Source organism: Lampris incognitus, chromosome 16 (assembly GCF_029633865.1).
Source record: "Lampris incognitus isolate fLamInc1 chromosome 16, fLamInc1.hap2, whole genome shotgun sequence".
Taxonomy (NCBI): Eukaryota; Metazoa; Chordata; class Actinopteri; order Lampriformes; family Lampridae; genus Lampris; species Lampris incognitus.
This window is the reverse complement of record NC_079226.1, coordinates 23,068,338-23,093,529: the sequence shown is the minus strand read 5'-3', so window position 1 is coordinate 23,093,529 and position 25,192 is coordinate 23,068,338. Positions and strand designations below refer to the sequence as shown.

Sequence of the window (25,192 nt, the reverse complement as noted above, 5' to 3'; positions counted from 1 at the left end):
ACAAAGGATCGATCGGCTTCACCAAAAGAAGATCAGCGTTCTGGAATGGCCCAGCCAGAGTCCAGACCTGAATCCAATAGAAGATCTGTGGGGTGACCTTAAGAGGGCTGTGCACAGGAGATGCCCTCACGATCTGACAGCTCCACAATGTTTTTGCAAGGAAGAGTGGGAAAATATTGCCAAGTCAAGATGTGCCAAGCTGATAGACTCCAACCCAAAATAATGAAATCAAAAGGTGCGTCCACAAAGTGTTAGTTTAGGGGTGTGCACACTTGTGCAACCAGGTTATTGTAGGTTTTGTTATTTTGTTTTTTTCCCTATAAGGTTTCAACTTGTTTTTTGCTTAAATTTTATAGATTGCAGTTTCACATTAAAGGGGAAAAAGTTCCAACATGATTTATCTTTGTTTCTTTTTAACGTCACAAAAACCTGCCATTTTAACAGGGGTGTGTAGACTTTTTATATCCACTGTATATTGGTTTTATATCAACTATGCTTGACTAGATCATCCAACTTTTATTATACAAATAACAATGATGAGTGTGGAATTTATCCCCAGTGATAAAATGCAGGGCGCTGTGATAAACTGACTCCAACATCTTCATTGTTGAGTGGGCAGCATGCAAAAGCAGAATGTCCTCACAGTCAAACACTTATCAAAGGCTGACCGTAGTTGAGCAAGAGGTTGGTCTGGTCTTCAGCCACAGGCATACAAAATTCTATCATCAGTGTAAATATGGACATTACAATACTGTGATGAAAAATATTACAATTTGTATGTAGTGTAAGTAGGAGGAGGCCAGTGATGGACCCATGTGGAACACCATTTCTGATCTCCAGCAAGCTTGATTTAACACCATCAGCTGCAACAACCACACTAAGATTGGTATGCATGAAACCAGATCTAATCCAAATACTGATGAGTTTATTAAGATCAGTGGTTTCAGAAGCTTTTGTCACGTCAACAAAGAGTATCTGTGTTTTTATACATATACAAGTTAATATACAAATTATGCAACTTTAATATAATTTAATATTAATTATATTTAATTATTATATTTAATATCAAATTAAATTATATAAGTTAATATCAAGTTTCACAAGGTGTTGCAGTACCAGGACCCAGACAAAATTCTTAAATGATTACTACCAAGAATAATCATAACAATTAGCAGATTATTCTAAGGTTTTTGCTCTGCAAATAAATTTTGAAATTGGAGTCAGTAATTATCTCACGCAACCGCGCGCACACACACACACACACACACAGTTCCAGGAACTCCGTTCAGTCTCCATACAGGAAACAAACACTAAGAATCATGTCATGCGTCTTGAATATGAATTGACATTTGGCCTTGTTGGCAGTTTCGTTGCCTGTGGCTCTTGAGGAGCAGCTCAGGTTAGCCAGGATTTAGCTGGGGATCAGCCAGGGCCACGGCACAAAGTAATAGACAGACATAAAACTATCTGCTGAATCTAAACTGCAATGAGGCAATCTGAGAGGGGCTTATTAATATTTTTTAAGGATGCAGCAGTTCAGCTAAGAGTCTAAGCCTTTGTGAGGGTGGAGGGAGCGAAACATGAGAGGGCTGCTCTCAGACATACACTGCTGACTAGTTGCTTTGCAGTATCTTCTTACCCTGGAAACCTCATTTGCTCACAAGAGCTATCCTCTTCCTGCCTAGGGTTAAGACGTAGCTCAGAGGTCAGAGCTAAGGGAAAGCAGATTAAAAGGATGTTAAATGTTAAGAGCTAACCCTCGGTGTTTGAGCTACACCTGTGCACCGCAGAGCAAGCGGTCAGTGATCTGGATTCTGATTCATTTTCCTCTCTTCTCAGTTTTTCAGACGTATGTATTCCTCTATGAAAGGTGCCGGTTCAAATGATAACATCTGCCTCTCACTGATAAGGTTTCAGTTCCCTGAGTTTGCTTCATATTTACTAGCATCTCTCTGGCTTCTCTGAATGACCACCGTAGGTGCCCAGTGGAGTTGAGCAAATGAAGATGACATCACCTACTAGTCACAGTATTTTCTATTGTTCATCGATGGCTGTCTTCTAGTTTTCCAAAAGTGACCGGGATGACGGTGATGGAAAAAGAGACTGGAATCGCTTTAAATGTAACCTATGTACACCATCTTCTCTCAAGGGAACTCGGAGAAGAGTTATTTTCTAGTTTTGAGATGGCTTCCAGGTGTCAAATGAAAAGGGGGAGTTGCAGAATGTGCCTTAGTTCACTCAGGCCTGGATCAATCAATACAGGGAGAGCTGGCCTGGAAATGAATGGGCTTATTTTCTCTCTCTGGACAGCGTCTAGGAGGACAGCTATCTGCTCACTCCCAGCCTTGAGGTGTCAGCAGAAATGGACTCAGACTAAATGACACCAGCAGGACAGGAAAATAAGTGTGGGAGCGTGGAGAAATAAAGAAATTCAAAGACAAACAGACCTCATGGTTGAGTTAGGAGGGGGTTCAATGCAAGTTAATGACGGGCAGTTTTTATAAGACTATCATACAAAGTCACCGGTTAATGCAAACAAAGACAGACATTTGTATATATTAATTACTAGATTATTGCTGTCTCCTTCCCAACACTTCTGGTGAAAATAATGTAAAAAAGAGTTTATGAAGTTTCTCTTGTAGGGGCAGCCAGGTGGCATGGTGATCTATTCCGTTGCCTACCAGCACGGCTTGTGTCCCTACAGACACAATCGGCTGTGTCTGCAGGTGGGAAGCCGCATGTGGGTATGTGTCCTGGTTGCTGCACTAGCACCTCCTCTGGTCGGTCAGGGCGCTTGTTCGGGGCGGGGGGTAGTAGCATGATCCTCCCACACGCTACATCCCCCTGGCAAAACTCCTCACTTTCAGGCGAAAATAAGCAGCTGGCGACTCCACATGTATCGGAGGGGGCATGTGGTAGTCTACAGCCCTCCCTGGATTGGCAGAGGGGGTGGAGCAGCAACCGGGATGGCTCGGAAAAGTGGGGTAATTGACCGGGTACAATTGGGGAGAAAAAGGGGGGGGGGACTTTAAAAAAAAGTAGTATTACAGTACAAACATAACAAAACAGTAAGGTAATGGTCTCTTCTCTCTCTCCCCAGCTCTTCCCATAAGAGCGACGAAGATGATGCACCAATCAAGCGCTGTCCTAAATGTAAAGTTTACATTGAGAGGGACGAAGGATGTGCCCAGATGATGTGCAAGAACTGCAAACATGCCTTCTGCTGGTATTGTCTGGAGTCTCTGGATGTGAGTTGTACACGTGATTGATGCCCTTTTAAATTCCCTGTTCCTTTAGTTACTGAGATTGCAATAAGGTTGTCACACACAGATTGCACATATTTAAAGGGTTTTGTCATAACTATATGTGTGTTGTGTGTGTGTTGTATTTCCATATTTGCATGCTGTCTGATAATATTTGTGGGATGCAATTTGATCTCTGTTTGGCAGCAATGACTTTCATTATCAGAAAATAGTAGATTAACCTTGGACTTGATAAGGAGGGCATCACATGCATTTCTAAAATGTTTCTTTCCCCTGAAATCCATCACAAGACAAATGAAATGACAGTTTTATCTGGGCTTAGATAAGGCTTACTTAAATGAGCTGTGGTGCCTCATGTAATCCTAATTGTATGGGCACAGACGATTGGGCCACACAGGTCATTTAAAAGCAATTTTCTCAGAACAGATGCTTGTGTCTCTCAGACAACTAATGGTCATTCTCTCTGTCTGTCTCTGTATTGTCTGCACTATCTGTATTGTGTGTGTGTGTGTGTGTGTGTGTGTGTGTGTGTGTGTGTGTGTGTGTGTGTGTGTGTGTGTGTGTGTGTGTGTGTGTGTGACTTTGTATGTGTATGTGTGCCAGGACGACTTTCTCCTGATCCACTATGACAAAGGGCCCTGTCGAAACAAACTGGGCCACTCCAGAGCATCTGTTATCTGGCACAGAACGCAGGTGAGAGCCCACCTTTCTCCTTCCTCCTTTCCATGTCCTCTCAATCACTCGCTAGGGCTCCCCCTTTATCTGCACCGTGACATGTGTCCATGCACGTGCGCTTGTTCTCTTTTCTCCCTTGTGCCCACTCTCTCTCTCACTCTCTCTCTCTCTCTCTCTCTCTCTCTCTCTCTCTATGTTTCTAGCCAGCTCGCTTTCTCTCTCTCTCTCTCTCTCTCTCTCTCTCTCTCGCCATCTCTCACATGCACACAGATGCAATGACAGGATGGTACAGTCTTAACAAAGGCAAAAGGAAGGCTCAATCCATGTGCAATCAGTGATGGTCAGAGCCCTGCAGTGTGTTAAAAATATGCCTTTTTGAGAGAGAGAGAGAGAGCGAGAGAGAGAGAGATACTTTATTTATTGAGCCTGTTTGCTTCAAAAATCATGTAATTGTTCAACCCCTGTTCAGTTTCCATGCTAAAGTAAGTATGCTCCATTAGACAGATAATGCCTTTAGCTGTGTGTGACAGAGGATAATGCTGTAGTAACCAGCTCTGTAGTTGTTCAGTTGCAGCATTGGCCACAGTAGCTCCTCTAAGCTTAGTATAACTATTCATAGACTAGAAAATTCCATCATCCAAGATTTGTGTGTTGTGAACATTAGCATACACCATGGCATCTGTTGCCCAATGGGGTAGGCTGAGTCATATGAACATGGGCACTGCTCATCTTTCGGGAGCCGTCTATACCACTTTCTCTCTCTGTTTTTCTCTCTCACATACTGATTCTCACTCACTCCTCTAAAAGGTTTGTTCCACCCATATCACCAAAACCTGCCTCTTACATGCCTGGGCCAATATGGCTTTTATATATATTTATATATAAAAAGCCTCAGCTTTGCCATCCCTCATTGTCCTCTCTCTATCTTCATCTGATGATTTTAGATGACTATGTCACCAGAGAAGATGGCTAGTCATGTTTCTAAAGCTACTGTTCTCTTGACATGCTGGCTTTGTCAGAGTCGTTTATTCTGAGCAAAAGGGATATTGTGCTTGAACCATTACGCTGTCCTCTGCCCATCCACCAGATGTAAAAAGGACAGTTAGTAATGTAGTTGTACTCTTAGATAACATGTTCCTGTCCTTCAGAGAGATGCCCCTAGGTGATCCCAAATATGTCTCATGTGCCTGCGGTTAAAAGCATTACACTATGATAAGTCACTGTTGCATGTGACTGCATGTTTTTAATTCCAATTTGTTGCACTGAAGTTGTGATGATGTCTGGTGCCCCCTTGTGGTGCATTGGCGTACTTGCCCAATGCCGTTCATAAATGTAGCTGAGAGAAATGCATCCCTTTCCATTGTATTTCCGTACTTAATTTTAAGCAAAGCAGAGCACGTTTATTTTAAATAGGCATGTTTAGCTGCAGAAGAAAACTGAAGGGTATTTCATGTTCACTCCCCACAACAACCAGCGTTGGATTCAGTCATGTGTCATGGTGATGAGTCCTTGCATTAGAAACTAAAAAAAAAAGAAAATCTGACCCAGTCTTTTGTTGTGCTCACAGGGAAAAGTTATCAGTCGAGTGCCCCCAAATTTGTAGAATGTCCTTCTGATTCATTCTTGTCGCTCCCTGTGTACAGGTTGTAGGGATCTTCGCTGGGTTTGGCCTGCTCCTGCTGGTTGCCTCCCCCTTCCTCCTTTTGGCCACTCCCATTGTCCTCTGCTGCAAGTGCAAGTGCAGCAAAGGCGACGACGACCCGCTGCCCACCTAAACACCACCACCGGTCTTGGGACGAAGCGGACAGCTGCCCCAGGGATAGGCCATGTTTTTTCCTTTTCACCCCTTTACATTCTTTTCCTCCCACCAGCTTCGAGTGCTTCATTTTTCAGGGCTAGTTCTGCGCCTGCCCTGGCCGCTTTGGGATCCATCGCTCTGCATGGGAGAGGCTTGGGGGGGGAGGGGGGTGACACCCAGGGTCAGACTCATGGAAGGACCACAGTGTCCGCTGTGTGTGAGAAGGTAGTGGTTTTGGCTACGTGTAGAAAGTCAAGGCGATTTCAAGAAGGGCCTTAGCCAGTGTGTTACATTGGCGTGGTACATACGGTGGATTGTTGTCATTATAAGCAGAAGAAAGAAATGTTACAGAATGCAAGTCACTATTTTCTTGTATGGGCGTTCACACAGCAACCACTCTAAGGAGAACTTTTACTTTATCGCTCTGTTTTGTTGGTTTGTCGTATGCAAAAAAAAAATATATATCTATGTGTGTGTATATATAGCTTTCTCCCACCGCTGCCACGCTCTGAGTAGCTCTAGAGGATCAGTCAGTAATCAGTATAGTTAAACCACACGCGTCTGGTTTTCACTCTGTTTGCACACACAACATGGTGTCTGTCATGTTCAGGACCGTGGATGGAGATGGGAGGCTGTCGTCACGCTCAGCTCTCTGTACAGCACGTCCTTTTGATGATGTCAATGTTTTATAAACTTCCGCTTTTAACAGAACTGTGTCCTGAGTCGTAATCCATGTACCATACCTTTGAGTGTTTCCCCAAGTCATTTGTTTCATACGGATGTTAAAACGGGATTACCACTCAAATTTACGAAAACCCCTAGTTATTCTCGGTCCGGGAAAGTCTACTCGGTGCTTCTATGTTTTGCGAGCACAGGCAAAAATATAGAAAACTGAAGCTCTGACTTGAGATCCGTGAGAAGGCTTGAGACAAGAGCTTCTATTGCACTATTTACAGCATTTAACTAGAGAATGTACTCTTATCCTTGCTAAATCCCTGCAGGGTCTTATCCCATTCACTTATACCACCGCTCTCAATTCATCCTCTGTGGGCCAGCATCATCACCGATTTATACTGAGATGTCAAGTCAGAGTCTGAATTCTCTGATTTATGGCTTAGCGCATATGGCGTATGTTCACATATATTGATTTGGATGAGTTAGACTACAAAAAATTAAGGACTTTTTTTTTCCTTATCTAAAATTGAGTGGTGGGGGCATCCAGGTAGCGTAGCAGTCTGTTCCGTTGCCTACCAACACGGGGATCACCGGTTCGAATCCCCGGGTTTCCTCCAGCTTGGTTGGGCATCCCTACAGACACAATTGGCCGTGTCTGCGGGTGGGAAGCCAGCCGGATGTGGGTATGTGTCCTGGTTGCTGCACTAGCGCCTCCTCTGGTCGATCGGGGCGCCTGTTCAGGGGGGGAGGGGGAACTGGGGGGAATAACATGATCCTCCCACATGCTACGTCCCCCTGGCGAAACTCCTCACTGTCAGGTAAAACGAAGGGGCTGGTGACTCCACATGTTTCAGAGGCGACGTGGAGGTCTACAACCCTCCCCAGATCAGTAGAGGGGGTGGAGCAGCGACCGGGACGGCTAGGAGGAGTTGGGTAATTGGCCGGGTATAATTAGGGAGAAAAAAAGGGGGGGATCAAAAATAAAATAAAATTGAGTGGTGGTCCTTTTTTAGATCAGCATTAGGTTGAAGTCTGTTTGCAGACTCTATGTCCACATCATGTGGAGCCATATTAACGATTAGCTGGAAGAGATGTCACTCCAGTAATTCTGATGCCAGTCAGTGTTTTAGCCAAAAACATAAACTCATGGCCTTAAATTGAAAATGTTTAACAAAAAAACAAAAAAAAACAAAAAAAAATGAGTAATGCCCCCTTGTTAAGAGTCACGTGTGAAAATCTAAATATTATCCGAATCATCCCAGGGAAAGGACATTGAAAAATATTTTCCAAGTGAAACGGTCAGTGGAACCCTTTTTGTAGCCACATGATTCTAATGATGTCATCTATATACCACATTGTTAATAGCCATCCTGTATAACCAACACCACTGCTGTTATGAGGACATAGAATTACTAAACAAATGTTTTGTGTGGAAAAAATGGGGCCTCTATTTACTAAACCTCTTGGAGCAGGAGAGCTGATCCAGGACCAGTAAACCTGACAGTTTTATGATGTTCTAAAACTACTGATCTTTGATCAAATCTCCTTCTCCGTGTCAGTTGACAAAACTCTTTGGCCCGAACTGCAAACTTGCATATGTTAGTGGTCTTGGTGTAAAAGTAACATTTTGGTTGATAGCGAGACCTCCATCCACATGCAGCTATTCCTTCTTACAGGTATGTCAGAGTAGCCTATAGAATAAATATGAAAGAATGCTCTATTTTGGGCGCATTAATATGAAGCTGCTCTATATATCACTTTATCTATGCAAGTTTGTACATTATCATTGTTAAAAGGTTATTGATTGGTTGTATCAAGAGCCGCCATGGTTTGTCATGCCAAGAGCTCACATAAAGGTTATGCAGTATGTGTACTGATGACCACAACAAAAACAAGCCTATCATGGATTTTATTTAATCAGGGAATTATTCATGATCCGTCCATTTTTTTTCTCTCACCATCATGTTATGCACATCCTGTTGACTCTTAAAGGTTATGATGTGGAAAAGCCAGGACAGAAAATTGCAATTTTCACCTCAGTAGTTGTTATGGGGAAGAGCAGTTTGGACCCTAGCAAGAGACCTAGCAAGTTTGTGCGGGCCATGCCTGTCAAATTCATGTTCCCTTTTCTAGTGCAATAGCTTTGCATGGAACAGTTTTATTTCATGTTGCATCAGTTTAAGTTTTTAATCTGTGCATTAGAAAATATTTTGTTATAGATTATGTCAGTGCGGACCTCCTGCACAGATGACGATCTTGTCTGATTTTGCAGCTCATTATCATTATGTCATCTTGTTGATGAAACAGATTCAAGCTCACATTACCATTCATGGCCATTCCCTTTTCATGAGTATGCCGTTTAAATTTAGTGCTTGGTATTTGTGTAGCATTGGAAGAAAAGATTGACTAAAGCGATGGAGAACAGGTGTTAAGACTGTATCCTCCATCACCTTCTGGCCCTTAGTGATTTTAGTCCTAACATAGTACAAACATAGGTGTGATTATTAGCCTTAAAATGTAAGTACCTCACCTGTAGCCTGTTGTTTTTACTGTCTCTGCATCTGGTGTGGGCATAATGATTTGAGATCCTAGGTTCAATTTAGCACCTTTTAAGTTTTATTCCTGAAGCTTTTGTTGTTTCTATGACAATCGTGCCAAGCAGATTTGCGGGTGGGGGTGGGGGGGTGGGGTGGAGAAAGGGTTGTTTATGTGCATTTTGACCATGTGTTTGAAATCTATACAGATGTTATGGGATGGAAAAGTTTAGCTTCTCTGTGTGAGTGCTGCACTGTCTTATTACCTTGTTTTTTTATATCTCCTGTTATGGTCAGTGGAAAGTGCTGTAGTCATGCTGTGTGGTGTTTATTGGAAGGGTTGAGCAGTTAAAACCGATATAAACTCCAAGTGGAAAAACTTCACAAATGAGATCGAGCAAAAATTGATGGTACAGTCGACCTGGATTCTTTGATTCGGTGGCATCCGTACCCGAATGGGAGAAAATGAAGGGGTTTGAAGTCATTATTTCAACACGACTGTATTATTTTGAGTGTTCTTGTGTTTGAATTTTCTTTTCAAAGTCTTTCATAAAAAAATTTTTTTTTAATATATATATATATATATATATATATATATATATACAGTACCCCTCTTATTGGCACAGTAGTGCAGTGGTTAGCACGGTCGCCTCACAGCAAGAAGGTCCTGGGTTCGAGCCCTGGGGTAGTCCAACCTTGGGGGTCATCCCAGGTCATCTGTGTGGAGTTTGCGTGTTCTCTCCGTGTCTGCATGGGTTTTCTCCCGGTGCTCCGGTTTCCTCCCACAGCCCAAAGACATGTAGGTCAGGTGAATCAGCCATACTAAATTGTCCCTAGGTGTGAATGTGATGGCCTGGTGGCCTGTCCAGGGTGTCTGGACAGGCCGCTGGGATGGGCTCCAGCATCCCATGACCCTGTGTAGGATAAGCGGTTTGGACATTTGATGGATGGATGGACCCCTCTTATTACCCCATGTCTGCTGGCACTACTGAGCAGGTTCATATTTTACAGCAAATACAGAAGGCCAAACGGTACGTTACAATCACCTCAACGCCACTTACATGATCAGTTTTCAGTACCAGGGCCAGTGCGTCTCATCAGGACGAGGGATAAGTGTCGAGGGTTACTGGGACCTCCTCCATCCAGATGAAAAATCAAAGTAGCAGCACTATCCGGATGTAAGGAGGCTTTTGTGATGTGAGAAATTAACAAGTTCTCGCCTTAGTTGGGCCTTGGACGGTTTTGAGATTTACCGTGCAGCTATACTGAGATCAAGTTTGCTAATGATGAGCTGTTTTTATCACAACCTGTTGTTCAAAAAGATGACATCCGCATGCTTGTCTCTCCAGGTAGCCAATTATGTGTTACAGATTACAACATTGTAGCCACAAAACACCTTTGGACTGGTAGCAATGTCACCTTCTTGTTTTTGAATTGTTTATTTCTTATCATGTAATGATCAACCCTCGAGTTCGGTTTGCCTTCAAGTGTTGTATTTTCTGTTTGTTAGTTTTTCTGGGTTTTATGTTGAATTTCATGGACCTATTTTAGAACAGAAGTTACTTTATTGTATCAAGAAAGTCCAATACACTTTTACTGGGTCACCTTAGCAAGCGGACCATTATTACGACAAATTGAAAAACACAAAGGACAATTCAGAGATTATTGATGATTAGTGTTTTTTTTTGTTTTTGTATTTTTTTTAACATAATATCTGCACTGAATTTGCTCATTTGAAAGTTAATTGACCCAAAGGATTTGCAACAAAACATTTTGAAGTTTGAAAAAATTGCAAAAGTGTAATTGCAAAACGTTGGTTCTGTTCAGACTTACGGTTGCCATCTCTCTGTGTATCTACAGCTCCACTAACACTGTGACACCAGGTATCAAAAGTTGTTGTCATTCATTTTTGCCAATCAATGAAATAAAATTAATTTTGGTTACCAAAAACCCCTGTGCAAAAGCTCTGCTCAAACGTGTGCTGCTCAATGGCTCCCTCTACTGTTCAAAGGAAACAATTTCTTGTTTGACACAAACGGATGAACTGCAATGTCAGATGTCCACAACCTTTCCTGTGAACAACTTGTATGTGTGACTGAAAGGAATTCTGCCAGATGTGCAACTCTGGGAACAAGACGTATTCATGGGATTAAACTGTGGCGAGACAGGTTAGTTTGACCAGAGGTAGGATATGCTGTGGTGTTGCAATAACTGTGTCTTATCTTTGTGTATTCATATAACTGGTTGAGCAAACTGGCTGGTTTACTTCCCTGTTTTGCACTGGTTCAGACTGACATACCTGTGTAGGCCAACAACAAGATGGAGAGAGACTAGGTTCAAATACAATATATTACCAGCATAGCACCAACCAATTGATTCTATTTATATATATATATATAAAATCCAGTGAGTCAGGTAAATTCTGTATGAGACAGTTCAAGCCTGTTTCATGCTATAAACAGGCTTGAACTGTCCATTAAAGAATTTACTTGAATCACTGGATTATTTTGTTCCTTACTTGTTGAGCACTTTCCCTACCGTTAAGTGTTTCATTTAACAGTTATATATATATGTATATATATATATATATATATATATATATATATATATATATATATACAGCTCATGATTGCTTATGGCATGAAACAAGCTTGTACTGTCTCAAAGAATTTACTTGACTCACTGGATTATTTATATATATATACACACATACACACACACATATATATATATATATATACATACATAAATATAGCTGATGATTGCTTATGGCATGAAACAGGTTTGTACTTGACTCACTGGATAATATACATACATATATATATATATATATATATATATATAAATGTGTGTGTGTGTGTGTGTGTGCGTGCGTGTGTCAAACTTTATATTCTAAGTATTTCAATACTCAATTTAAAGTTCCATGTACTATCGTAATGTGCTCAGTTGTGATGACTGTGGTGATCCCCTGTTCCGACTCAGTAAGCTCTAGCATAATTCATATATATAACTTCAGATATATATGTATTTTATTTCTGATACACAGTACTTTGAGGATAAATAGCCACATTTATGGTTTATCTTTGAGAATTTCTCAACTTTATACACCATTTTATCAGTTCTGTTCACTTATATTGTCTGTGACTTGCTGTAAACGGACGTTATTCCACATGACTTCTTCAGCTCAGCCTGATCTACACCTGCGTGTCAGCCCTTTGTTATGGTCCGCCAAGAACAGGTCTCCCCCCCCCCCCTCTCGCTCCATCCATCTTTGTGTCTATTTCCTGCCAGATGCTGAATTGAAAACATTAACCACACAACCCCGAAAATGAGAGTGCAAATGCCAAATAACAACCCAGTGATATATCATCCCTCACCAGCTGTTCACTGTTTGGAAGACTCTCTACCAATCACTGCGCAGGACCACAGGAAGTTACCATCTGTGGGCGCCATGGCGACAGGGTTTGTGGATGGGCGTAGGGGGCTGATGTGTTATCTGGAGCAAATGAGGTATGATACAGAGAGGGAGAGGAAGGAAGTGAAGAGATATAGGGCCTGGCAGAACAGGGGCAGAGATAGACAGGAGCCGATGAAATACGATTGTTGTGCAAGTGAGCATGTGGCCTGAAAGAGACAGAATTGGACACTCGGAGCTGCAGATACGGGGCGAAAGAGAGAGGGAGCCAAACCCTAACGGCGACGCAGAGTTAAAGGAGGATGAGAGAGGCCCCTGCACCTGTTCTGTGCAGAACGCAGGGTTCTGCCATCACACGTGTGCTGGCCGACAGCCGATCCGGGCTGATCCAGGCTCTGACTTTACCTTCTGCACCGCGGCGCCAAGTCCTCCCTCTGCTCCCCATCAAACAACCCCTCCACTGCACCTACCGACCAACCTTTATGCTCTGCCTTGTGCTATAACATCATCTCAGGAGAATTTGAAAGAGTAGCGCGAGAGAGCCTATTAAATCCCTCCCTGGCCTGTAGGCAGAAAACTAAGGTGACCCCTGTCTCTCTCTCTCTCTCTCTCTCTCTCTCTCTGTCTGTCTCGCTCTCTTTCACACACTCACTCTTTCTCTCTTTCTTTGTCTCTCTCTCTCTCTCTCTCTCTCTCTCTCTCTCTCTCTCTCTCTCTGTCTGTCTCGCTCTCTTTCACACACTCACTCTCTTTCTCTCTTTCTTTGTCTCTCTCTCTCTCTGTCTCTTGCTCTGTCTCTCTCTCACTCACACACACACTCACACACCCACACACACGCCCAGCTGCAGAGGGATCGTACTGGTGATGGTATGTACAGCGTCTGCGCACTCTATCCAGGCAGCATTTTGATAAATGTGCCATAAACCATCTCAAAGCGATTGCCTATTCAGAGAGAGTGTGTCCAAGCAGGTGCTAAACAGACGTTATTGGACAGGGCTTGGCCCATGTGAAAGAGAGCTCAAATGCAGGGTTAATAGGGGGAGTCTGCAGAAAACCCTCGGCTCCTTGAGGTCCCTCTGCCTCATATACTGTGCAGAAAATACCCTCGGAAAAATTACTACGTAGATGACAAATACCATACGTCACACGCAGGTGCCTTGATTTTCATGACTTGGCAGCTAGTAGTTGTGTGTTTATATTACAAAAGGACAGACAAACAATAAACACAGCAAAAGATTTCCAACTTTACATGCAGCTATTTGGTCAGCTTGCGAGGCATGATTTCTTGATGATCATGCACTCGGCTAGCAAAGTAAAAGTGATTTAGCTAAGACGTACCGATACTCTTGCCTCCTATCGCATGCTTCAGCTGCAGCACATCTGCTGGGGATGCAGGTTCGGGTTTTAACACTGTAGATGCTGATTGATGGCTCTGTGAGTTAGGACCTGTTAAGCGATCCACAAATGTTCACTAGACGTTGTTGGGTTATCATAAATCTAGCAGCTGTTTTTCTCTCCTCCCTCTTTCGAAGCTATAAAAGAACATAATAGTTAATTAACCAGCCATATAAGTGTGTATTTGGATGAACTCGATGGTTTAAGTGCTGTCTGTCTTAGTCAAGGGCCGGTGCTTAAATTCGCCAGTCGGTGTAGCTGTCCGATGATAGAAGTGTTGAGTTGTAACAATACTCAGAGGTGTAAAGATCCTAACCTAGTATCTAGCCACACATCTGCCTATGATAAGAAATTCACTGATATCATAATTAAGTCTGAGGATTATTTTAGCCCAATGACTGCTGGGATAGGCTCCAGCATCCCCACAACCCTGAGAGCGGGATAAGCGGTTTGGGTAATGGATGGATGGATTATTTTAGTGGTGGTAATAGTGTTAGGCCCATTTGATGTGACTGTGTGTACATGCTTGCCAGAAGAGGGAAGTAGAGTGCTATCAAAATACATACACACACACACAAACACACACACACACACACACACATACACACACACTCAGAGTTTAACACAGCCATGTAGAAGAGCCGAAGAAAAGGTGAAATCTAACTTATTTGCTGAGTGCCATGAGCTACTTATTATTGTTGATGATGCATTTCTGCAGATTTTGCTGTATGTTGTCCATTTAGTAAACAGCCATGCAGCTGAATAAAATGTGTTAAAACACATACTATCAGCAGCTATACTCCAGAAGTGTGCTTAAGTGTCACACACACACAAAAGTGCTTCATCCCTTGTAATTCAGCACCGATTCGACTTGCTGGTGTGACCTTTACAATCAAACGTCCAATTCACAGCCATACACAACCATGTGTTGTTTTCGGCCCCAGCGAGCACAGCGGCCTGCTCTGAGAGGCACCCGGCTAATTCCTGAGATGTCACGTTGACAGACACCGTTTGTCTTGCAAACACACAAGAGTCAACGGGGTAAAAACGCAGATTGATGTCAGAAACTAAGAGCCCATCCCCATCAGCTTCCTCTGGAGGTGTAAGGGTTAATAACAGGCATGTGCAACCCGCTCATAAGCTCACGCTCTTCCTCTCCCACTCACATGTACAGTTTTGACTCAAGCTGTGACCGGGGGCCATTGTACATCAGCCAGTGAGTGACATCAGATGACAGGGCCGGTCGGGGTCCCTGCCTCTGATCTGCTCTATCCCAGCATGTAGTTGTTATTGCTCTTTGTCCCCTCAGCCCATGACACCTATTAGCTCCCATTAGCCCCCCGTGGTTCAGCAAGCCATGAGTCTGTCTTGTCGACACCTCAAAGCGTGGGCAGCGGGCAAGGGAAAAGGCTTCAGACACTTCAAATCAGCAAAAAAAAAAAGAAAAAAGGGTTCACCTGTTGCAAAGAGTATCAGATGGACTTTTTTTTTACTTGTTTCGATACCTTTTGTAACCTCAACCGCACTTGATTCAGTGGGATCATTGGTGATCAGAAATACCATTTAAGGTGCATATATATATATATATATATATATATATATATATATATATATATATATATATATATATATATATATATATATATATATATATATATGTAATACAAAAGAACAAGGTTGTATCAAAGAAGGTTAAATCCGTTCATCTGGATATAACATTTATTGACACATAGGTTTCATCACTCACCTAAGTGACCTTTACAGTCTGAACTGACTGCAGGTATCCCCACCCTTATAAACAATACAGTTGCATAACGACTGAAACCAATGATCGGTTTCATACGAGAGTATTCATTTTCTTGCCTGGCTTACTGAGCATGCGTAAAGACAAGATTGTATGTTTTTAAAGAGTTAATTCTACTTTGCATGGCACGTCCGTAATGCATAATCCCGTACAAAAGCATACTAACACGACTCCTCAGTGATTTACTCAAGAGGCTCTTATATAAAAGCTGTAAGTGTTGATGACAGATTGCTTTGCGCACTCCGTTTTCTCCCTCCTAGCCTCTCTCTGCTCGCTCTCTCCATCATCACCCTCCCCCCTCCTCCCCCTTTAGCTCCTTCATCTTTGCTCAACTCCTCTGTCTTACTGCCCTCTCTCTTCCCAGCTCTGCCTCAAACCCCACCTCTCCTCTCCTCTCCACTCGGAGCGCCCACGCCCTCTCTTCAGTCTCCCGCCCCGCACGCCTCCCTTCCTCATTCCCGTATTCCTCCTCTCCCTCCGCTCCTCTGGAAGGAGTTTGCCCGGAGACATTCACCTGAGCCGCCTCACCTGGCCTCTCTGACAGGCCCGCTGGGATGGATTGGCTTGCCTGGTGAGTGTCGGGGTTGTTCGCTGCTCCGGGGCAACTAGCAAACTCTGTTTCTGTCACAGTAACATACCTGAGGACTGAAGTGACCTTTCGGATTGAAATCACAATGGGCGTTAAGTCAAACCCAAACTTGTTTGAGAGGATTGCTGTATCGCCAAGTGCAGTGTAATTGAATTAAGGAGATAGTACGTTTGTTATGTCAGGTCTCAGGGAAGTACACGGTTTAGTTTTGTTTTGTTTCATTTATTTTGGCCTCCGGTTTTCTGTCTCTGACTATGCAGCGATTGAGCGAATGTTTTAGAATATTGCTCTAAGTCGTCTAGAGTATTTTCCTCCCTGGGTTTAATATAAAGTTTGTGGAAAACAGTGAGATCAATTTCCGGCCCATTAGTCCTTATCTAACGTCACTCACGTCTCCTTTAGTTACTACCAGTTGATGTGTGCTGGATTAGTGGGACTGAAACCGTCAGCTAGCAGAGATGATATACTGCACTCAGCACTCGGCCCCTACTGGCTCCCACCTCCCCACAGCTTCCAGCAATGCACCTGTTCCCTCCGCCTGCGCTCTCTCTCTCTCTCTCTCTCTCTCTCTCTCTCTCTCTCTCTCTCTCTCTCTCTCTCTCCCCCCCCCCCCCCCCATGCACACACAGGCCCAGACAAGTGTGCTGGTGGTTTTAACTTGGCATTTTCTCATTAAAGACCCACTGAAATTTGAAGGTTTTTGACAGTGAAGGTTTCCACCAAGAGGCTGACAAAGACGTGCATCCGACAGCTTGATGACAACTGCAGCCTCGCTGCAGAAACACAGGTGTCCCTGATGGCTGATGACAAAAGCCAGCTCTGGGTGACAAAGCCGATGTGCAGGTTTGTTAGGGAACCACAGCAGTGAATGAAGTGTGCAGGCAGGAAAAACTAATAAATGGGGATCTTGAGCCTTATTTTTTGAGGTTACCTTGAAACTGATTGTGCAGTCGACCATCATCATCATCATCATCATCAAAGGTCACTCAGGGTTGAGTACAACTGTCTTCCTTCTAGGTCCTTGTGGGTATCCTTGCAGGAGGGCACCTGTGCGTGACAGCTTTTCATATGGAGAGGCTGATGCACCTGCAGCCACCACATGGCCCTTGGCAAGGGGTGGCCAGAGTCCAATGGCATGGAGAACCAAGGTGATTGGGGAGCATCCTCTGTTGCAGCCTTCATCCGCCTTCACTGCCATTGTGACCTGGAGACATCTTCCGTCAGTTCCGCCGTTGAGGTCTTTGTTGGATCGTGCTTCATCTGGAACCTCCCCCTTGACCTATCCACCTTAGGTGACTTTACCAGGAGCCAAGCTCCAGACGGCATAGCTCTTGGGATCATTGGTACATGCAAACTTCTCCACCATAGCAAGGTGGCGATCCAGGAGAAGAAGTGCGGCTGGGAAAGTGACCTAAAGTCAGACCAAAATCGGCATTCAGATTGAACGTTTCACTTATAAAATTCTCAAACATGGCATAATAAAATGTTCAGCAATAACTTTTAAATGTAAATGATTAATACTATAGGTTTTTATACCTTTATCCATAACTGAATTCTCAATTGTTTCAAGAACTGTGCAGGAGTGGTCTGGTCCTCATTAATATTCATGAGCTGAACTTTGAGTGGCAGGTACAAGCAAAGGTTGGTGGTAAGGGTGGGCGGGGTATCAAATTTTGATGATTTGATCTGATAGGCTGTATGTAAATGAGTATGTCTGACGACATCACAAGTATCAGAAAACGAGAGCAGCTGAGAGAAGCTGAACTAGGGGGAGCCCTTTTAAAAAGAGAAAAAGAAAACCTGAATTCTATCTGTTATACTTATCTATACAGAAAGAGACAGCACAAACTGTATGACGATTAAAGTAAAAGGTGATGTTAGGAAATATTAGTGTTTCATTTTCGATCCGACTTTAATGTGGTCAACTCTTTCTGGACTACCTAGTTTTACTTAGTTTTTCCTCGCAGGAAAAAAAAAAGTTGACTGTGGAGTTTCTTCATGAGTCCATCAAACTCTTTCATCAATCGCTTTTTGCATCCTCCTCCTTCCCTTCACGCTCCTCTTCTTCTCCTTCCTGTAAACCAGCTCCTTTAGCGCTGCTTTTAATAATGCTTGAGTGTGCAGTCTGTATAACGCACTCTGGTGTTCACTCCTCTCACGTGCCCTCTGTCACCAGTAAACTTTCTGAAAAGCGAGCTTAACAGGCCGTGAAAGGGCGGCACAGATGGCAACATCCTAGGTGGTAATTATCAACCACTTCTTCCAAACAAGAAAAAAAAAAAGGTAACAAGTGAAGGTGTTGCCGTCAGGTCAACTGATGCCGCTGACACATCGGTCGGCTCTCTGGCGGTGAGCTCAAATGGACGTTAAAAGATAAGGGCCTTCTGGAGTCCAGACACCTCGCCGACAATGTCACAGGTCAAACACAGCTATAAGAGGATGATTTTTGGCTTCGCTGCACATCAGCCAGAAGGAGGTCTATATTAAGACCTGAATCTAGCTAGCTGGGAAAACCTGGTGCTCTTCCGTTACATGGTTCTGCAAGTGCCTGGCTAGCTAGGTGCCCTACCTTGTTAAGGGAAGTTTTGTTGGGTGTGCTATAATTGCATTCTGAAGGGCTGATTCTGATGCTGCATAATGTACAGTAGACAGGCAATGAGAGCCAATTAGCGTGAGAGTGTTTCAGTCTGCACTAGGTGTTGGTAATGGCTGTGTTTATGCACACACTAGACAAGCGAGAGGCTGTTTTTTTTGAAGAGCTTAATCGTTTATTTTGCTGTAGATCTATTAAAATCGAAGGTGACAGCTAATTTGAATCCTCTTTAATTTGGACGAAATTTAATACGCTACAAGGTGATAGGAGAGGCTCCCCCTTCCTCCCCACGAGCCGCCTGCCACATGCAAAAATATGTAAATGCTGCCCATATTAGAATCTTTGTCTGGTTGTCATTCTCACATGGGGCACATCAAAGCCATATGACCTGATTTTGCACCTGCTGTTTAATTAAATTTACAAGACAGACACAGTCTCCACTCCTGGTGATATACAAATCTGGCTTTATTACCCCGGCACTGTAATTTACAAGGCAATTTACTGCTGGGCGGTAATGGTGCCTGCCAAAATGCTCCCTCTGAAAAGATACACAAACGTGCAAAACAACAAGTTATTCTGTTCCCCTTCCTGAAGATGGGACCAAGAATGCCAAGCGCACTCCATACAGTGTGACTGCAGGATTTGAAACAATTCTGATTCGAGGTCCAGAGGTCATGTCCCCGATGTCACAGGTAGTAAGTAGCCTGATAGATTGCCTCCAATATATGCAAGAGCTATGGTTTCCTGGAAGGCCAATGCCAAACAAGGCTAAAATTTAACCTGAGAGCATCCTGTGTGATTAAGACGTGATGCTGCAAGCGCCTGCGGAGGAACAGAGATGTGAGATTGTTCTCCACCTATTAGGTATGTTGTCAATAATTTACAGTCCACTTCATCTGATACATGTGAATAATGCTGATATCAATTTACCATATAATGCTCTGTAATCTATGTTTGATTAGGCACCCATTGAGTCATACTATAACACCACTCAGACTCCAGTAATGATATTACTGCAAGCCCGCCTCATCAAGAGATGCTCAAAAATCGAATCAATATTTGAAATATTCAGAGCAATAAAAATGTGTTGACCAATGTGTTTATGCGCATGTGTACGTGTATATGTGTGGACAAGTGCACCAAACACATACATGTGCATGTGGATTTGTAATCACATGTAAATCTGAGACATGCCCCTGGTTGCAGTAGAGTGTGCATCTCAGGCAATCCATAATAGATGATGAAATTTGGCAAGCCGTCCAGCCTTATGGTCCTTTCCTCCTCCTGCAGCTGCTTGTTTTCCCAGAACTCATCTGTGCTGCTGACCAAGTTCTGTGTGTGTGTGTGTGTGTGTGTGTGTGTGTGTGTGTGTGTGTGTGTGTGTGTGTGTGTGTGTGTGTGTGTGTGTGTGTGTGTGTGTGAGAGAGAAAAAGAGAGAGAGAGAGCTAAAGAAAGAGACAGAGTCAGATAGAGGGAGAAAGACTGTATGTCACTATCTTTGCCCACAAGCACTCCACGTGTTTTCCATCATTCAATATGTCAGATTTGAATGTACAGTAAAAAAAAAAAAATCCAAACATTGTGTGCACATATGGCTGCAAAGCTGATTGTGAATGTCAAAGTTGATTGGCAAGGCCAGGTAAGCAGCAGCAATGTGACAAACACCAAACCATCTGTGTTAACAAATACAGATCACAGTCCAGCTTTACACTGACTTCTGTGTTACTGGGTGTCGGGATTTGATGCATGTAATGTCATCTAAAATTTGCATTTCCGGTCTGTCATATGTGAAAATAACGAATAATCTAGCCTTGGGGGCCAGTTTCCATGAATGGGAATCAAACTGGATAAAACCTTCACCATCAGCAGACGACTGGATTGACCGATTTCACTTTGGGTGATGTTGGTGTACTAGTCACAATGTGTGATCTCAAACCTTCATACGAGGGTGTAACCTTGGTGGCGGTCAGTGATGCATTGTTGTAATTTATGAGGCATTATCAGCAGGTATGGTGGCCTCAACCCTTCTGGATCAATTGTTTCAAAGTCATTGACCCAACAAAGTTGTAAAGCTGCTATTGCTCACTTTCATTGCACGCGCACACACACACACACACATGCACAGTGTAGTGATTGATGGGATAGGTTGGGCTGGTAAGGTGGGATGTCTGTGCACAGGCTGTACAGCAGCTGTTTTCTTCAAGCAAGAGGAGTGAAGAGAGAGAGAGAGAGAGAGAGAGAGAGAGAGAGAGAGAGAGAGAGAGAGAGAGAGAGAGAAGGAGAGAGAGAAAGAGAGAAAGAAAAAAGAGAAGAGAGGTTGAATGGAAAATGAGAGAGGTGGCAGGAGGTGGAGGGAGGAAAGATAGTCTACCTTCCTCTTGCCCTTCAGGCAGACCAGGTGTCTGTAGCTCCACGCTGAGTCGTACCTCAGAACCTGGCACGGCTGCTCTCAAACAGGTCCCCCTCATTGTTCTCCCCTTCCCCAAGGGTGGCCGCAATTAACACACACGGAGAGCGCATCGCATAGAGAAAACATGCCGAAAATGACAACGCCCCGAGCCACGGCACATGTAAAAGGACAGAGAGAGAGAGCGAGAGAGGAAGGGAGGGAGGGAAGAGAAGAAAGAGAAGTGAGAGAGACAGAGGGGTAAGAAAGAAAGAGGAGAAATGAATGTGGAAGGGATGGGATGAGAGAGAGAGAGAGAGAGAGAGAGAGAGAGAGAGAGAGAGAGAGAGAGAGACACACACACACCAGAGAGCTTGTTTTGTAAAGGTGCAGGTGCAGGATTTGAGTGACTGCCAGGTTGCACTCTCCTTTTGGTTGCATATTAACGTTGTCAGCTTTTTACCTCCCCTCTCCTCACCTGCACCGCTCCGTTCCTCGGCACAGTCTGCTGTTAGCTCATTTCTACTTGCTCCCCTCCCACCCAACCCAGAACTCTATGCAAAGCACGGGTGCAGGAGGAAAGTTCGACCAAACTTTCTCAGCGACAGCACAGCGTGAACTTCTGCCACGGCGTCCATACGCCAGATGGAAGAAGAGTTTGCAAGTGAAAACAAGAAATGCAAAGAAAAAATAAAATAAGTAAAAACAACAGTAACATACAGCGTATACATGTGCTGTTGTAGGGGTCAGAGATTTTGCATCCACTCAGCATCCTGTCACCCATTTCTAGTGAGTCAGCTGAAGGGGGTGCTGTGACATTGTGAAATACTCGGCACTTGTGTGGTAAAACTACTTTCAGTGTCAGACGTCACATCTTATGCGGATGGACACACAGATGTTGGACATATATACCTATGTTGTACCACTGGCTGAACAACACATTTTCCCATATGAAAATATAGGTGCTCTGTGTGTTTAACTGATTATACAAGTCCTCAGGTAAACTTTATACTCAGCATAGGATTCCTCGATATTGATCCTCACAACAGCACCCTCCATACATCTCACTTATATGACAGGTGCATCTGATCCATAGTGAATAACCCAGAAATGATGAGAAACTGAAACCTGTCCATCATATCCTTGGTCTGCGATGTATTGATCAAGAGTTTAAGTCCATGTATGATAAACACTGGTATGGACAACCTATTCTCTTGCTTCTATATTTAAACGGGCTTAATATTCATCTGTGCAATTAGGCTTTTGTGCATAATTTCCGTTTATTTCCTTTTATTTCCCGCAGATGTTTGTCTTCTCACGCAGAGCTATTCTTAACCTGCGAGACAGATGTTCCTCACAGCAACAGCAAACCTTAACGTCCACGGATAGGCATGCACACCCGTTTACCCTTACTTACTACTACAGATGTATTAGAAAAGGATTTGCTGAGACACTTACCCCCCCCCCTCCCAAAAAAAATAGTAAATCTTGCTGAACTGTCTGTCTTTAGGGATGTGAGATGTAAAACAGAAAACTGATAATGGGAGTGGAGTCATACAACCACAACCTGCCAATAAAACCCAGCCCTCAAAACAGTGCAGTGAACACGTTAATACGATATCCCAGTCTTGCGATATTTTGTTAAACATCCAAATTTTTACAGGGCGTCCGGGTAGCGTGGCGGTCTATTCCGTTGCCTACCAACACAGGGCTTGGTCAGGCGTCCCTACAGACACAATCTGCTGTGTCTGCGGGTGGGAAGCCAGATGTGGGTATGTGTCCTGGTCGCTGCACTAGTGCCTCCTCTGGTCAGTCAGGGTGCCTGTTTGGGGTGGGTGGATAGCATGATCCTCCCACGCGCTACATCCCCCTGGCGAAACTCCTCACTGTCAGGTGAAAAGAAGCAGCTGGTGACTCCACATGTATCGGAGGAGGCATGTGGTAGTCTGCAGCCCTCCCTGGATCAGCAGAGGCAGTGGAGCAGCGACCGGGACGGCTCGGAAGAGTGAGGCAATTGGCCAGATACAATTGGGGAGAAAAAAAAGTGATTATCATCATGCAACATTCTAACAGAACATTTCATCTTTGTCAGTTGCTGGTGCATCTGTTTGGATCCGTATAAAAAGTGGATTTCTCTCTCTGGTGAAAAGTACGCTGTAAGTTTAGCAGGCCAGACGTAGAATGAGTCACATGAAAGAAGTTAAACTTCTGAGAGAGAGAGAAAAAAAAAGTTTCACAAATGGCCAAATGTCACTAATTAGTTTGAACTCTGCATTTTTGATGAAGCCAGTTGGTGTGGTGGGGTGGCGGTGTTGGCAGGGGGCAGCAGGGAGGAGGGATTGATGGGCTGTGCCTCAAAATGTAAATTAAACAAAAGGCGGGAGTTCACATGACAGCTTTGGAGGGGCAGTGCCGGAGTCTTCTGATTTTCTGTGTGAGAGCAGGAACAAGTGGAGCACAGTGCACCAAACGCTGGCACATGGCAAACAGCTCGGAGGCAGTGGAAGCAAAATAACTTCTGTTCTAGGGAACAACAAAGGAGGAACACACAGCACGGCCTGCAACTTTTTGGTCCTCATTATTCTGTGATTTCGTAATCAAGAGGATGGGATCTGATCTACAAACCATGGACAGCTGGTTCATTTCCACCGCCGGGCCTTGTGGGAGATGTAGTTTCTTCTCTCCGTGACATATGCAAATCCCAACCGTCCCTCCCCTCTCTCTATATAATTGCTGACTTTTCTGCAACAGAAGGAGGCCCATTTGCGTCTGTGCATGTGCATGTGTGCGTGTGTATGTGTGCGTGTGTGTGTGTGTGTGTGTGTGTGTGTGTGTGTGTGTGTGTGTGTGTGTGTGTGTGTGTGTTCTCGTCAGGGTCCAGCCTTATTTCGAGGGATAAATAAAAGATGCAGGGTTCTTCTAAAGGGGCCAGGCAGAAGGTAGACACAGACAGGGGGGATACAAAGGGATTGCTGAGAAAATCTGGGCCATGCATGGCACTGCATCGATTCTCCATTTGAGTTTCACAGGGTTCAGGCACACTGCATTGTGGGCCGCAGATTGTGTTGCCTGGGCGTCCCTCAAGTGAGATGTAAAAAGCCAGCCCTCCATCTGCCTGGCAGATTTGTGCAGGCAGCCCCTGAAAGCTTTGGCAAACAGGGACAGGTGGGGATGGACGGATAGATAGACAGACCGAAGGACGATTGCCACTCAGCAACCCTCAGCTGTCACCAGATAAGAAGTGGAAGTTGCACTAACTTTTACTGACAAGCCAGGGCAGACGGAAAACAACACATCACTCAAATAACTTTGAGGCAGAGCCTATTGGAAGGTGCACACTGCAGAGCGAGTGTCTACTAGAGCTACACCTGTCTGTCAACTGCTGTGTGCGCCACGGGGCAGGAAACAGACGTGCTGATGATACACCCCAACAGCCTGTAACCGGGTAAATTATGGTAATGGCATGCAGTCATCTGCCTGGTGCCATTTGACTCGACAAAAACACTTAAACACTCCATCTATTTCTCTAAGTGGGAAGCGGAGAGGCCATCTTGGATGGGTGGGCCTGTGGGGCATTTGACAGGAACAGAGCAGGAGAAAGCTTGTGACGCAGCAGTGATATCCCACAGTCTGTTCAGGCTGCAAGACAGCCATCCTCACAGCCTTACTATATAGATGGTTATGCTCACATATATTGGCCATATATTTGTAGCAAGTATATGTGTAAAATTAAGCATGACTAGATATTGACTCGTGTTATGTTTGACACATATTATATAAACATGTTTTTCATTTCATGTGAGACATCAAAACTGTGTAGGTCCACTGTACATAAAAGTGGGATTTTATTTGTCCTCTTGTTTGTTTTTGCACATAATTGTCTTTAGGTTTTGATCTGTAAGTCAAACAGCAGAAAGCTGTGGTTGTTCCCACGTAATGTATGTAACTGTCTGAATATAAAGCAGGGTGAGAGGAAAGAAAAGCATCTGTGTTTAGCAAAACCCTCATCCATGGATGGATGTGATTTGACATGCTTTTAGTCTGATGACACAAGCGTTGTCAAGG

The 25,192-nt window shown here is 43.9% G+C and overlaps 1 protein-coding gene across 4 annotated transcripts in view; it reads left to right on the top strand.

Annotated features, from left to right (window-relative positions):
• Positions 1 to 7,135, top strand: part of rnf144aa (ring finger protein 144aa) — a 53,838-nt gene extending 46,703 nt beyond the window's left edge. For all 4 annotated transcript variants that reach the window (XM_056295807.1, XM_056295806.1, XM_056295808.1 and 1 more), the window contains 3 exons: positions 3,101 to 3,248; positions 3,867 to 3,956; positions 5,582 to 7,135. In XM_056295807.1, coding sequence (XP_056151782.1) covers positions 3,101 to 3,248; positions 3,867 to 3,956; positions 5,582 to 5,713 — 370 coding nt within the window. In that variant the 3' untranslated portion in view covers positions 5,714 to 7,135. The remainder of the gene's footprint in view (positions 1 to 3,100; positions 3,249 to 3,866; positions 3,957 to 5,581) is intronic.
• The last annotated feature ends 18,057 nt before the right edge of the window (positions 7,136 to 25,192 follow it).